Source organism: Styela clava, chromosome 8, assembly GCF_964204865.1.
Source record: "Styela clava chromosome 8, kaStyClav1.hap1.2, whole genome shotgun sequence".
In the NCBI taxonomy this organism is placed as follows: Eukaryota; Metazoa; Chordata; class Ascidiacea; order Stolidobranchia; family Styelidae; genus Styela; species Styela clava.
In genome coordinates this window covers 1,443,286-1,459,083 of record NC_135257.1, presented here as the reverse complement: position 1 = coordinate 1,459,083, position 15,798 = coordinate 1,443,286, and the positions used below count along the sequence as shown (strand labels likewise).

Below are 15,798 nucleotides of genomic sequence, written 5' to 3'. Positions count from 1 at the left end.
AGCCATACTGCTGGAGAATTGATGTCTGACTGAACAGGCAAACACGTAGAAGCCCTTTTGTTTTCTGAATGGAAATCCTTATTCACGGCTGCATTACATTTAATCAGGATAGAGTGGCCAATTTTTCTTCTCGTTTTTCTAATAGTTCACAAATTTTTTTTCATTTACATGTGAAAGCTTGTACTCTGTTATATTCTATTTCTGTTTGGTCATTGTATTGTCATCAAGAAGAACCCTTTGTGAAAAGAATAATATGCGTTTTCATTTCATGCTCATTATAATTTCATGCTCTCGAATTAGCTTCAAGTGCTTTCATGTTTATGGGTTTACACCTCGGAATATATGCTATTGATTGCCGCGGATTGCCGAGCAAATGCCTTCAATGTTTACTATTCGCGACGACCACATTGGTTTAAACTGAACTGATGGAAAAGCGTTTATGATGATTGTGTATTTAGTCAGTCATACGTGTATCTTGCACCCGTATGTGCTATCTGGAGCATAATTTTTTTCGATTTATCATTTCCGTCTGGGGGATTTGATGGTATTACTAGAGTTATGGTCCCATTTATAGGAGGTGGAAAAGGGAGTTGGTCAGCTTTTAAACGGTTACGTTTGTTCAATGCATTGGTACGGCATTCCTCCTGTTGTGTTTCAGATCGTATATTTCGCTGGTCTCGAAGTTTGTTTCAAATTTAACCATATGGCAGCTGAATTTCTTACGAACCTCGTTTCGTATGTCCTGTATGTCCCATGCGTTTATAAAATTATTTGTTTTTATCTAGAAAGATTTCTAGTTTTATTGTATCTAGTTTTAAGATTGCGAAGATTTTCATCACCACTTTATTATTATGGCCCACATATGTATTTTTAAAAACATTTTGTCGTTTTATGTTTAGCGCGTTTCCGGTTATGGCTTGTACACTTCGAGTGATAGAATTATGAACTTTCATATATGTGGGGCATGGGAGGAAATGTGCGGAGTTGTATCGACGGTTCTTTTGCAGAGTTTGCATGCCGGTGTTTCGAGCTGCGGGGTTCCGAAGTTTTTCAGCAGGCTGTATCTCCATTTGCGATGTCCAAGCAAATATGTGTCGCTTTCAATTCTACGCAACACTTCACGTTCTTGGTTAGTGAAAAGAGGCTTTAGGGTGGGGTTCAAATAGTTTATTATTGACCAATCAGTATTTTCTTGTTTGTATTCATACAATCTAACTTGTAGTTTTTGGTAGATTGATCTTATTGTCGATTCTCCCCATCCGTTGGGTTCTAAATTCAATATCTGGTTGATATTCAAGATGTGTTGCCAGTGGGAATCGATTTGGATCGCATGAGGAATTTATTGTTTTTAGCCTCGGATCCAGGGTGTAAGTCCCTCGAGATGCCATTATTCGCTTGGCTTTTCCATATTGTAGATTGTTACTAGTTTCTGAAATAAACATGCATATGGTTTACCATTGGAATAATATGGGAAGCTTTCCCGTGATGCAGTTTGAAATTCATTCACTTTGATGTAAAAATTATTTCTAGTCAATTAAGGCTGAATTTTAGGAAATAGTTTTAAGAAATTCAAATAGTTTAATCTTGACCAATCAGTATTTTCTTGTTTGTATTCATACAATCTATCTTGTAGTTTTTGGTAGATTGATCTCGCAAATGGGACACGGTTATGAAAGGGATTAAATTGTTACAATGAGTATACATAAAAAATATGGAATATATGTTTTATCCTTTAAATCGTAAATTCGAAACTCAGCAGCTAAGTATCGGCATAAACTATTTTAAAAAACCAAAAGTGGTACTGCCATGTACGTTGCGTACTATACTGTGGTTCTTCCTTGGGTGAGAGTTAAACTTCATACCACTTCTTAATTTATCAGTAGATACCCCCTATTCTAATAATCCAAAAATAAAAACTTTCTCTCTGTGTCACACTACCCGGCCTGCAGGCTCATTATTCTTGGGATTTTGATTTAGCAAGCAAAGTTTGATGTTTATCGCTCTGAGTCAGAGGTCCGCAACCGGGTGCCCAGAACAGTTGGCGGGATGGGGGTTTTACAATACTAGGCGCAAAACTGATTTTATTGCAATTTCGTTTACATATTTTTCTTTAATAATAAATTTCCCTGTGCCCCCTATAGTTTCATCATCTGATCAGGTTATTTCTCAGGCTGTTTTTTCATTTTGTTGTGCAAGAATTGTTTCACCATACTGAGATTAAAAAATCTACCAATCAAAATACCACTGTGTTACGCAAATACTTTGCAGTTGGTTGGCACGTAATCTAACCTACAGATGGCGGTCGGACCTAGTCAACAGTACAGTTCCACTATACTGCGAGATAACCGTATGATGTAATCTTATCGTAGATGCAGAAAAATATATTTAAATTTATATTCCCTAGAAATGACAATGTAGCAATAAAAATTTCGTTGTCTGAGTAGGCCTAGAGAACCTGTTATCAACCCGTTAGGCATGGCCCACTTCTGAGCCCCAGAAACATTTTCAGGTTGGCCACAAATCTATTAGAAATTGTCAGAGTTAGTTAAACTTTGATTGTTGTAGCAATGAATGATGATGCTACATGTCTCTGGGCGATTATTCTTATTTTAATTAATAAATTGAAAATGTCTGTCTTGTCTAATTTTTATGCCACAAAGGTGCTCTGAGTAGTGTTATAGCAATCACACATCCTTTCGTATTTTCATCGTGTAAATATCGTTTTTTCATCGTTCTCATCAATTGTATAAAAAAGCGACGTTTTGGCTCAATTCCGTTGTTTATGTTTCATGTTGACGTTCAAAATATTAAATGGTTTAAAGTTTAAACCATAAAATTTGGTACAAAATTGTCATTGAAAAGGAGCCATTTGTGCTCGTCGCCCTGAATGTGACTTGATAATGAGGCGTAGTAATTAGAAATTTATAATATTGCATGATGATCACTGAATAATTTACCAAGGCTTTCAGCAAAGGAAATGAGTACACTTACCGTGTGTTTTGTTTTTAGTCGTCATTTGATTCCAGGCAACTATTGTTTGGGCTTGAGTAATCACATGACACGTATAAAAAAAAAATCGAGAAAATTACGAGCGATGGTGCAATGGTGAACGATATTTTGGAATGTGACAATACAAAAATTTTGGATGAATCATTTCACATTTGCATGGACCGTAGATGACTAGCCAGTTCAAAAATGTTTGCTTTGAAACAATTGGTATGAATTTTTTTTACATATTTTGTTTAATATTGCTGTTTTATTTTTTTCTTTTGCTGTGTTTAGTTAAAACAACAAAAATAAATGTATACACTTGTATAATTAATACAAGTACAATGTACGTACAATGCGGGCACGTGCGTGGTTTGCGAAGGAAACCGTAACCAACAAGCCGTTTAGTCAACCACCCTGCCACCGCGAGGGCTCAAGCAATCTGCTCGCCTCCATTACATTCATCATGGGCTTCAAATCTACGTATGTCACATGTCTCTATACATCGCCCTCAAAAGCAATTTTTTCTTATACTAGGACGCTGTATTTACATAAAGCTTCACAGTCAATCCCCCAAGAAGGCTCTGATACTTGTGGAAATATATATTTAATCTTTTTCATTTGTCAACCTGGATAACATGTAGACTTGTGTCTTTTGTGCATGTTATGTAGGACAAGAATACTTGTGCATTCATATCACTTTTTGATTTGTTGTAACAGTATGTCTAAACTTTTCCTGCCTTTTGTATGGCCTTTGAAGTGTAACTTAATCTGTTTTGTTTTTTCCACCTCTTCAATGCTACGCTGTTGCCTACTCCGATTGTTTTTCATAAAACATAAAATTTCCATGTTTTTTAGGATTTCTTTGTGCTTTAGAATCAAATTTTCGTGGTAGGAACAAATTAATATTAACTCTTTGCTAACTTCGTTTAGTACTGCCACAAGAGGACCATTCATACACACAGCAGGTATTCTTTAAAAATACTACCAATGATTTCTGTAAATTCGAAAGTTTCGTAGATTCCTGCGATTTTTGAATATGCTGCCCGGGATGTATTTAAATATGAGACGTTTGCTAAGTTGTCAACATGAACAAATAAGAACGGAGACTCCCGTGCATAGAAAAACCCGTATTGTAATATGATATTAGATATTAAGTACTCCTTTGTTAAAAAGCGGTATTTTATCATGTGATTCAACAAGATTGACGTACGTTTACTATCCCATTTCAAAAGGTAATTTTCATCAAGTAACTTGTCTCATATAATCAGGGGAAAACATTTTCATATACTTGTGGAAATGTGAGATGAGCGAAGTGACCTGCTTTCTAATATTTAAATGAATCATGAATTGCCGATTTGGAAATGTAATTCGGTCTGTTGACAACATGGTCTTCTGATATATAGGCGTAGTGCTGTAAATATTTTCCATCTTTGTTTGTGGACACCAGTTCATAATTAGAAACGGGCCAATATAGCGGTATTTGCTGTAGCACAATTAAAGCTTGTCCGAGTTGTTTACAGTATTGAAAATAATAATTAGCATTCCAAATATTACATTATAGCATTGACCAAACTTATAATGCTATTCCATGCTGGATATTTGTAATTGATACATGTTCTTAAATTATTTTACGCTGTTGTATGTAAAATATATGCTAATTTAACGCCTACTTTAAAAGTGCCCACTCGCTATTAAACACGAAGGTGCATTGTTAAACAATCTGCTTTACATAAAAGATTTCCTCAATTTTAGGAAGTATGTAAAATATGCACCCCATTGTAAACATGCATTCTCCCAAAGTTTACTTACTATTTATGTATTACATATGATGGTATATGAAAATTATATCATTTGTGGTAAAAACAATCTGTTCGGAATTCTTTTTAACTTGTATTTAAATTTTATTCAGATAAGGAAACAAGAGGCTTTGTTCCTGTTTCAATAGTAGCCCGATATTTCTCGGGGCGTGCTCTCAAAAGTCCCAATAATAAATGTTGCCACAAGAAGAACATTCTTGATAAGCGACGTGGGAGTCATGTAATCTTGTATTTAAATGAGGTTCCTTTAAGCGCGCAATCTAAGAATTGAGATTTACGTTCAATTATTAATATTTGTGTTTATTTCTCAAAGCATGTTTGTTATATAAATGTCGCTTGGAGGGACGGAAATCAATCTTGTAGTTGGCGATCCTTGAATATACTTCAAAACATGAACAGCGGTTTTATGTCTGGTGGAGGCGGGTGCCTACCATCCTTACCTCAGCAGGTACGAGTGTTGTATTCACTACATTATTCGAATTGAAGTTCCAAAGGTGGCATGATGATGGAAACGCTGCGACAAATTACAGTGTGAATTTATGAAATCAAAAAATTTATTAAAACAAATCTAATTGGTAAAATAGGATTAGCAAATATTTAATAAATAAAATTAAAAATTTGAATTTTTCCAGACAAATCAGTCGAAAAGAGATGGCGTCGTTGCTGGTGCAGTGAGTTTAGCTTATTGTATTTTCTTTGTTATTATTTGTTTTGGTTCAATTGGAATAAAAGTAATAGACATCGGACTTATTTCACTAATTTTTCGAATGTACCCAAGAATATATATATTGTGAAATAATTGACGATCTCATCGTTATAGAAAGTTTATCGATTGTTGAATTTGAACGTGAACTACTGAACCCAAGAATATTAATCAATTTTAGATCAAATAACATGCCAGGTACTCCCTGCGCACAAGAGCTCGCGCGTTTATATCATAAGTTCTATTATATTTTAATTTAAATACAATCATAAAATAAAAAAATCATTGTTAAATGATTAAACTGTTAAATGAATATATTTGGTATTTCGTTCAGACATCACCTCCTGGTGGACCCATAACCGGATACGCCGGCTTTGAAAAGGTACTTTTTTTTTGTGCGCACGGTACATTGACTTCTATTTAGAGTACAATATATATTATTCAGTTTTCATATATATAGCAATGAACGACTAAAGTATGAATGTAGAGAGAATATCATATATATATATATAGATTTTTTATTTTCATATATTTTGATTTTCCCAGAATAACGGAAACACCAAAATCAAGGGACACATTGTAAGTCATTATCAAGCGCAATATCCTTTGTAGTCTGTATCAGTTTTTTTGTTGTTGCATATATGTTGCAAATAGTTTCTTACAGTTTAGATATTTTTTTTACTTTTTGCAGTCAATTACAGAAGGGCAACGTAAGCCAGGATTTGAATTGGAAGTTCGAAAGGATTTTTAGTGCGAATGTGCTACTTTCACGTTGACAACAGTATAAAACAATAAACATATTTTTAATGTAGAAACTTTTTGTCTTTGTTGGTAAAATGCTGATGCTCTATCGATCTCGTCTGTTTTAAAATAGATTAAAGCATGTTGAATTATTTTGGAAACATAAACGAATAATGGTTGTTAGTTCGGAGTCCACAATGAGTACATATGACTCAACGTACTCGTTGAAAGGTAGTATTTTCATTGATATCCTAAGAAAAGAAAGCCGATCGGAAGTGGGCAAGCCAGAAGGGGGATACGAGTGTTCCCTCGCTAACGGATATCTTGACAGGCCGTATTGTTGTGAACATGTGGAATTCTTTAACGGTTCGAGTCTTTCTGCTGACGTTTCAAAATGACCATAAATTTTCAGAACAATATATTATGCAATACCTAGATTCGAGTTTCACATAGCAATTCTCCTTCGTAATAAATAAATGTGTGCACTGCAGTCAGCCTTAGCAAACGGCCATGGTATAATTTTTAAAACATTTGAGCACTCCATCTGCAATTTCAAAAAAAAAAAATCAATAATATATATAATTCATTGTACCACGTTGGAATACTCACTGTGCACATACCGGGAACGTTTTCTTGTTTTCTAGCATCAGTTTGAATACCAAAAAAGGCAAGATCGTGTTGTTTCAAATCCTCTGCACTCTATAGTGCCATTTTACATCGATAAATTTGTAACGATTGTCCCAGATTTAGTTCATCTTTGCCCTATAAGCAACTTTTGAATTCTCGTACAGCTTTGAATTTAATTTCAGACTACAATCCAGTAAGTTGTATCAGTTATTATGCTCATTCGGATTATAGACATTACTGCCCATGTACTATATACTCAAGCTTGTCCATCCAATCCCATAGCAATTATGCCTGCCCCATCCCATCTCATGGGGTTCTCTTTGAAATAAAATTCAAATAAAAATTGTTAAATTTAGGTTGAGCGTCTACTAAATAGGACTGACTACATGTACGAAGAGACATGCAAAACAAAAAAAAATTACGGACTTTGATATTTTCATATTCATAACTATTATATATGTGTCCATCAGATCATCAGCTCTCTCACGAAGTATATTGTTAATGCTGAATATATTTTGCTCTTCATAACCAACAAGAGAGCTATGCTCAAATATATGGATACGAAGTCCATAACAAATTGTTTTACCATCATTTCCTCGAAAATTATATGGGTATTGTGTCCCACGTGTCCCATGGGAAATAGAAATGTGTGTTGTACCATACCATCCCACGGGACGTTTCCCATGGATAAGCCTGTATATATTAGCACGTGCAAATAAACTCCAACAGCAAACAAAGCAAGCGCAAACGACTGAGATGCGCGATCATTTGTTGTAAACTGTATTATCTTATTTACTTTCAGATGTTTAGCAGCTTCTATAGCAAAGGAAATGATTGACAAAGAGAGAAGACACAACCCTAATGAACGAATGGGCGCAACATACAGGAACAATTGTTCACGGGAAGCAAGTTATCATTATTACAAGAAAGGGTGCTCCCGAAGTATGCGAACCAAGATGGCGGACATCGGAACGTAACATGGGTAACAGGTTAGGTTTAGGCGATAATTTTTTTCCAATTTTCCTTATTTTAGTCCTATTATCAGTTCGAAGACTAGCCAAGGGCCTCCCGTAGTATTTATACCTAAAATTATGGCCTAACCCTAACCTAGTACACATATTACATTCCGATGTCCGCCATCTTGGTTCGCATACTTCGGGAGCCCCCAAGAAAGCATATTCCATGTCACATTTTTTGTAGCGTATCAACAGTGTAACACATGATCCATTCGATCAAACCTATGTGTCGTTTTGTTATTATTATTCCAGTTCAGGGGTGTCAAACTCGTGGGTTTTCAAGGGCCGCATTGCATTTTCGGGATTGTGGAACGGGCCGCAAACAGTTTTTGATATGTTTTAATAATGTATACTTGGAGCATAATTTTAGATAGGTGCCATTTACATAGTAATTTTTACATATTAATGCAATTTATTGTATTTATTGCAAAAAATCACAAGTTTTTACGTACAACTACTCAAAACATTTTTGAACAAAGTTTTGATAAGGAAACAATAATACTTATACTAAAAATAATTTAATTTAAATATATAGACCTAAAATTTACAATAATACTACAAACAATGTTTTTGTTTATTACATATGTCCTGGCGTTTGGCATCTCTTTTGTGCCACCAGCTTACTAATATCAGGCTGAAATGATTTAACAGTAGCAACTCTAATTATCGAGGTCACGTGATCATCGGTTAATTTGAATCGTTGAGAATATTTGATTAATTTCAGTAATGCAAAAATATTATGTTTATTATTTCATGTATAGATCAGTAAACAAACAAACTACAGACTTTTCGGACCAGACATTTCCCGCCACATTTCCTACCTTTGCGCGGTATAGGACCGCATGAGTTATGATTGATATTGATTTTTAGTAACTAGGTAGTTGTATAATTATAATAATATACGAACACATAGATATTTTCTGTTTGAAGTTGATCTATAAATTTGTCATATTGACTGCTGAGCTTATTCTGATAATGTCTACCTATATTGTATTTTTTCAATTTTGAGAAATGCAGAAATATTGCAACTCCCAGTTTTCTTCAAAAATGCCACCTTCTTCATGTACTTTGAGCTTCATTTAATCCCTGAAGTGTTTCACATGTATTCTTTTGCTAGCTTTGAGGTGTATTCACAACTGGTCCAAATTGAAAACAAGAAAATTTTAATTTTCTAAAATGCTTTCAGTAAATTGTCGTTTTTTGTGTGAATAATCGATTTCACTTCTTCGAAAGATGTAAGAAAATGTATTACATTTAGAAAAAATAAAATTACAAAATAACACAATTATTGTTGAGTGTTCGCGGGCAGCATTGGAAGTTCTCTGGGGCCGCATGCAACCCGTGGGCCGCAAGTTTGACACCTCTGTTCTTGTTGGCATTTTTTTTTCTTCCTGTTGGTGTTAAAAAATCACTTACTAACTGTACTGAACCAATTGCTTTCAAACTTTTGGTGGTTAAAGATTGTAGTTTTTGTTAGAAGGATATTACTTATATTTTTTTCAAAAATTCCGGTTTTTGTGAGATCCGCTTTTGTGTGCGGTGAAGTCACAATATTGAAAATTGTGTTCCTTGTGGCGGTTCCGCTTTCGCGTAAATTCAAGCCTTCAAGAGAGTTTAAATAAACTACTAATGACAAATCGCTGTTCCATTTCAACCCAGTATAACAATTTAACCCACAAAGTGATACGAAATATATGAATACATTAGCAGCGAGGTGGAAACGTGGATTGAACTCAGTTCTGAACTTTAAGGCAATGATAACGATGATCCAAAGTTCTACAGTCTACATCTACATAACAGGTGACAATCACTGCGGAAGTACTTCAATTAAATCTTGTTGGGAATCGCGCATTAAACATTTGTGACAAAAAATTTTATCATATTTTTAATAGATCTGTAGAAGAGTGTAAATTCGAGTTTGACGCCGCTTCACAAAAATACTGATTGCTTGCGTAATTTCCACAGAATGCGCACTTTTTTAATGACGTTCAATAATTAATCTTGAGTTGCTGCCATGGAATTATGGTTAATTCGTGGGCAACATATTCTGACTTTTTACTTTCCATTTGTTATTCGGATTTTGAACTCAATTTTTTTTATGTGTCACCAATTTAATTAGAGATCGATTCGGGGCAATCTGGAATCCAAATCTAATATAGACTATACCAGCGAATCTCACCCTCTGCAGAACGAAAGGTGAATAAGTAGTTATAAAAGTGTTGCCCAATAACCAACTTTGTTTTTTACACCGTATATGTATTTTCAAATTATTTATGAATGTATTCTATTCTGTATTGCAACGTTGTACGGCTGAACCTATAACACTTGAGGATTCAATGTTATTTCAGACGAAACAGTTTGTGCAAAACATTGCTTGTGCTGTGAAACTCAGGTTGCCGGGTTTACCCGAATCATGAGTCAAGCCATTTTTTGTACTACAAGCAGCAATCACACTTGTGGCCTGATTATTCACACAATATGTAACCGATTAGTGTTGTCTACTTTTAAAGCTTCGCGATGTTATACACATTTTGTCCGCTCAGGAATGTTATAAACTTGCTGTCAGTGCATCCGGATTGAGACGTGAGCTAAAATTTTTGCAGCATCAGATAAAATACTCCAGTAGACTATTGAGTCAAGTCAAACCATCCTCCGTTTTGTATTTCCGTTTGTTTTCCTGATCAGAACGAAACAAAATATTGGAATTTTACCTTCGATGGAATATTTTATCTGATGCATCAAAAATTCAGCATGCGTAACTAGAATAAAAGATTCTGTTAGAAATATTGCGCCTATCAATTTGCGTTTTCTGTTGTTTAATGTTATAGTCTTTACTTTTATGAAAATTTGAGCATTAACCAATGTGATCAACTTCATATTTGGACAACACATCTGTGTTCCTTACTTGATCAGACGGAAGTTATATAGTTCAGTATTTACCCAATTGTGGTCAACAGTCTCCTAGCTAGACCATCACGAGTTGCGGAATGTATTTAGTATCAAAAAGGTAGTTGGACGAGTTGAAGCTAAATTTATTTTTCAAAAAATTTAGATAATTCACACAAAAAATTCTGTGCTTTAAATAAGTAACAACAACGAAGATCATTAAAGTAATTGGAGTTGTCTGTCTAATCGGAGGTGAGTTGATGTAGCCTTTTACTGACTTTTGTTTTATGGCTTGTAAAGACTACATGATTTGGTTTTGAATTATACGTTTTTCAATATTCAAGTATATTTCGGTTAACTTTAACTCGAGTCAATATAGTGCACGAATCGATTTATATGAAAGTGATTCAACTCATTTCCTAATGACAGATAGAACTCGATGTGACTAAACCCTGGAATCTACTGAAAATAAATTCTACTCAATTCACCCACGTATCTGTAGGTGTTTGGTTTCACCCATTAAGGTTATAAGTGTGGGGTTGTAGAGTAAAAGAATTTCTACTAATCAACTTCGTCAAGAGTTACGAAATAATAAACTTGAGACTCGTACTCATCGATTTTGTCATCTACCATGTAAATTGAACTGTTTCGTGTATACCGTATCTACTGATATCCTTGTTAGAAGAAAAAACATCAATAAATCTTTTTGCATTATTGTAGTTGCTTGAAACTCTTCTGCCAATACTCTGTTTAAATATAAGTTTGGAGACTCGTTTTGAGTTGAAACAAGAGAGCGATGCTCAAATATATGAACAACATCTAGTTTACCGTACCTACCGTGTGCTACCGGTATCGAATAACCACTTCCGCGTCAAATGATTTTGCAAAATTAAAACGGCAGACAGCCGTCACGCTTGGCGGGTTAAAAACCCCGTCCCCATGAATAAAAAATAATACCGCGAAATTTTGGATGAACTATTATATTTCATAGGAAATTTATGAATAAAGGAAAAGTAATAGCCCTCAAGCAACAACAACAATCTTTATTCTGAAAATTTCAAAGCAATTGGTCCAGTAGTTAAGGAGGCCAACAAGAAGAAGAATGACAATATAATAACAAAACGATCCATTGGTCTACTTTGTGTCCAATAAAAAAAAATAATAGGTCGATATACGTTTATTTAGTTGCCAGGTGTGCAGACCCAGGGATTGATTTTTTGTCAAGGATTTTGGACTGGGGTTACGACGTCGGTAAGACAATACTTGGGATCAAGCCAGGTAAGATTTTTCTGGTATTCTCTAGTTGAATTTCAAATTTATTCAAAGAAGATGAAAGAAGAAAAACAGTTAATCCAAACTACGCTTACGAGGTTAGATCCTTTATGAAAATACTTGGCCGACTCGATTTGTTCGATATGCGTAGATTTGGATTGAAGAGTTTCGCAATTTGACCGCTTTGTATTTATTAAAATTATTAGATTTATTCAAGAGTCGTGGCACACAATTTTTTTACTAAAAGAAATCTGGAAAATACAAGGGTAGCAGCATTGGCGATAAAAGTAAATCTCGATGACATAGCACGATGTGATAGTTTGAAACTATTGCTGATGTGACTCGTATCTCCAACGAAATCACTGAACAAGATTAAATATTTAAAACTTTTGTCTTCGCAGAAAACAACAAGCCGACTACTCGTCCCGAAAAGGGACGTGAAATTTCAACTACCATACAACCGAATTCCGAACCAGTCTCCATCCAATTGATCCTGATAATTGTCGGTTCCGTTGGGGCATTTGTGGTTATATCGGTTGTGATAGGAGTGTGTATTTATAGTAAAATGAGGTAGGCTACGTCATGTATAGTACCAAATTCAATGTATTCCAGGTTTGATTGTGAGAATGAGGCTCTAACCCGATAATTTAATCTACAACGCCAACATAAATTAGCCCAACGAGTTTAGCCTTAGCTGACAGCACCCAACGCACTTTTCTTTTTTAAATCACCGTTCGATTTTTTCTCAGAAAACCAAGACAGCATGAATTTAGAGAAAGTTTCCCTATGCGTTTTCACAACAAGAGTATTACACCGCGAACACTGGATATTCCTTCTTCAATGCATTTTGATACGGCCGACCCTTCACACATCCCCCTACCCAAGGATTCATACCAGTATCTATCGCCCATACAACACCCACACAGTAGACATCATATGGGTAACATACCAGTCGAGTTTACGACTACGAGTGTTGCCACCGCAGAACCGAGTTACATATACCCAGAAACACTGCCTTCTCCAAGAATGAACTTAGATTCTGAACAATATCTGCCACAGATAATACGTTCAGGTCTGGCCCATAAAACAGTGAATATGAATGGCGGGCACGGTATGAGCTCGCCTATGTTGACTCCCATGTATGATGACATCGGAGAACAAGGTTCTAAATCAACACTGAGGCAAAAAGATAACGAACTCGTAGGTTCTGATGAGTATTGGGACCTAACTTCCAACCAAATGACGATAACGCATAGTGGAAACAATTCCGAACCCCCTATCCCGCCTGAGTATGATGACATAGGCGAAGTAACCTACGACTCTGCATCAAAGCTAAAAGCAAATGTGCTTGTCGGCTCCAGCTCCAAAGCCAAAACGCATAGTGGAAACAACTCCGAACCCCCTATTCCGTCTGAGTATGATGACATCGGCGAAGGAAGTAACTTACGCCTCTACATCAAGGTCTATAGCGAATAACTTGTCGGCTCCAACTCCAATAATGACAATGACTGACGAATCGCTGGGGCTTGTTGTCAAATAGCATATATGAGAAACGAAGAGTAATGTCTGTTTTTCATCATGTGAGATAGATATTTATATATTTCATGGAGAGAGAACTTTGTCTCGCATGCAGTACCTAACTCTCAGTTCAATAATTATGAACGGTAATAAAGCGCGTCAAGTATTTAGAAGGACAAACAGTTCGATAAAGAAATTTGCAACAATTTGCGATGTACAAATCTCATTAACATTGGTTGAAGCATTATGTTATTTTGTATGATATGTGTGTTATTGCGTGTGAAGTGTATAGAAATATATAATAAAATCGTATGGAGAGATTCGGAGGATTTTCTTTGTGGAACAAACTGTCCTATAGGCATTACGAAGTGTCTAACATTAGCTAACTTGTCGGACTCTCGAGATTTAACAAATTCCAACGCATGTTGAGTAGAATATTTGATATTTAATATTTGAAGAAATTTAGTCAGGTACAATCTCAAATCATTATCATTCTTTGATTTGATGACCCCGTTTCTACCAAATAAGACGTTAAAAACAAAAGAATTAACAGTTATACTTTGTCAAAAATGCCAGATAACTTGCACTATATTTTCAGTAAATTATATTCCATATTCAAAATAGGAAATGGAAATTCCGATCAAAACAGTCCTCGCTCGCGATTATGACTTTCGTTAAAATTGCCGATTTTTTCAGCGATGATGATTTGTTTGTTGCGCAGAATAGTCAGTCCATGGCGATACGAGTATTAACAAGAATTTGTCATACTAATTTAATTATTTTCAACGTAACTCGCCGTTGCGCCTACTTACAACAAAATAAAAATATTATTGCTCTGAAATACTGCAATCTGCGTACATAAAAATATATGGTATACTGCCCGATTATAATTAGAATTGATTCGCATTTTTAACGTCTAAAATTTTAACAACGTCTAAAATACAGTTTTTATCTGTCGCGGCACTCGCAAATCAAAATTTATGGTTTCCCTTTTTAAATATACATATATATATATATATATATATATATATATATACATATCGACAGAGTAAAGTATTTTTTTTTCACTGCTCATTTCCATTGTATATATATGAACTATAGCGAGAGTGTTAGCAGATACATTAACGATTGTCTTAATTCATTGATTTATCAATATTCATAAACGAGTTCCCGGAAGATCCGAAAGCTTGCTTCTAATTAATTACCGACCCTCCATTAGCGTTGCTCTGAACGTCTTCATATGGTATGACGCAAGAATGTCCTCCTAACAAATTCATTCCAATTTCTGTTGATATTTTCGTGCGTGTGCTGGTTTTCTCAAAGATCATTCCAAGTGATTTTCCTTCCAGCTTGCGGAATCTATTCGAATGCAGTAGGATAAAACAAACAATTGATCTTAACCTAAAATGATCATTAACATCAACTTATCGGCGCAATGATCATTAGAAGGATATTTAAATTTATGGTACGTCTCCATCGTTACACCATAGCTTACAAACTGATTTAAAACAGTTTCCTCAACTATTTTGAAGCGTAACTTATGAATTAACAGACAAATTGTATTATTAATGGCGATTTATTGCACTTTGAATAAATTTAGCGTATACCAAATTGAATAGATTTATGAAAACCATGCATAAATTGTGGCCCCGCTATTTATAACATTTATAAAGGCGATGTCGATGCTTAAGTGTACTTATGAAAGTTTTCCTGGATCACGTAACAGCTGGTCGGTTATTGCTTCCTTCATCATCTAGATTCTAGAACTATATGCTACAATGAAATCGACCTAGAGTATGATCGAGAGGGATTCAAAAAGGCGAGTTCATCATATATATATGACTAAGCTGTCTTATCATCTTTTCGATTCCCAGGATAAACACAGAAACCCTACCCTATTCCTACCCTTCTCAATCTTCCACGACAAAGGAAGACATTGGGAAAGATTTGTAATACCTTTCGTTCAGTTGCTTCATCCTTAACTTTAGGTCGGCAGCACTGCTCAATAAATGAAGAAGATCTTCTCTAGTATAGTCTGCTAGTGAAAGCATGATTTGTAGATGCAACACTGTGGGCATGAAAAGGTAAACAATAAACTAACTCTGTTTTTTATTTGTAAAAAAAAGTAGTTTGGGTTGATTTAAATATGTATTTCCTACCTTTTTGGTGATGTAGATTGTTTTCGAATATGAGTAACACATCTGAGTGTATTACATCGAGGCAGTGT

At 35.1% G+C, this 15,798-nt stretch overlaps 1 protein-coding gene and 1 long non-coding RNA gene across 3 annotated transcripts; both read left to right on the top strand.

The window, feature by feature from the left end:
• Positions 1-5,082: 5,082 nt before the first annotated feature.
• LOC144425634 (uncharacterized) lies at positions 5,083-6,326 on the top strand. The gene is made up of 5 exons (XR_013477565.1): positions 5,083-5,256; positions 5,441-5,479; positions 5,846-5,893; positions 6,058-6,090; positions 6,203-6,326. It is a non-coding gene; the product is annotated as an uncharacterized LOC144425634 (long non-coding RNA).
• A 2,996-nt stretch (positions 6,327-9,322) lies between these two features.
• LOC144411726 (uncharacterized) lies at positions 9,323-13,885 on the top strand. Of its 2 annotated transcripts, XM_078115013.1 has the most exons (5): positions 9,323-9,695; positions 10,948-11,033; positions 11,967-12,059; positions 12,455-12,623; positions 12,803-13,885. In XM_078115013.1, exons 4-5 carry the CDS (start codon positions 12,619-12,621, stop codon positions 13,527-13,529), a joined length of 732 nt encoding a protein of 243 aa, XP_077971139.1. In that variant the 5' UTR covers positions 9,323-9,695; positions 10,948-11,033; positions 11,967-12,059; positions 12,455-12,618; the 3' UTR covers positions 13,530-13,885. The 2 variants fall into 2 exon arrangements, with proteins under 2 accessions (XP_077971139.1, XP_077971138.1); XM_078115012.1 differs by lacking the exon at positions 9,323-9,695 and having other exon boundaries at positions 10,707-11,033.
• The last annotated feature ends 1,913 nt before the right edge of the window (positions 13,886-15,798 follow it).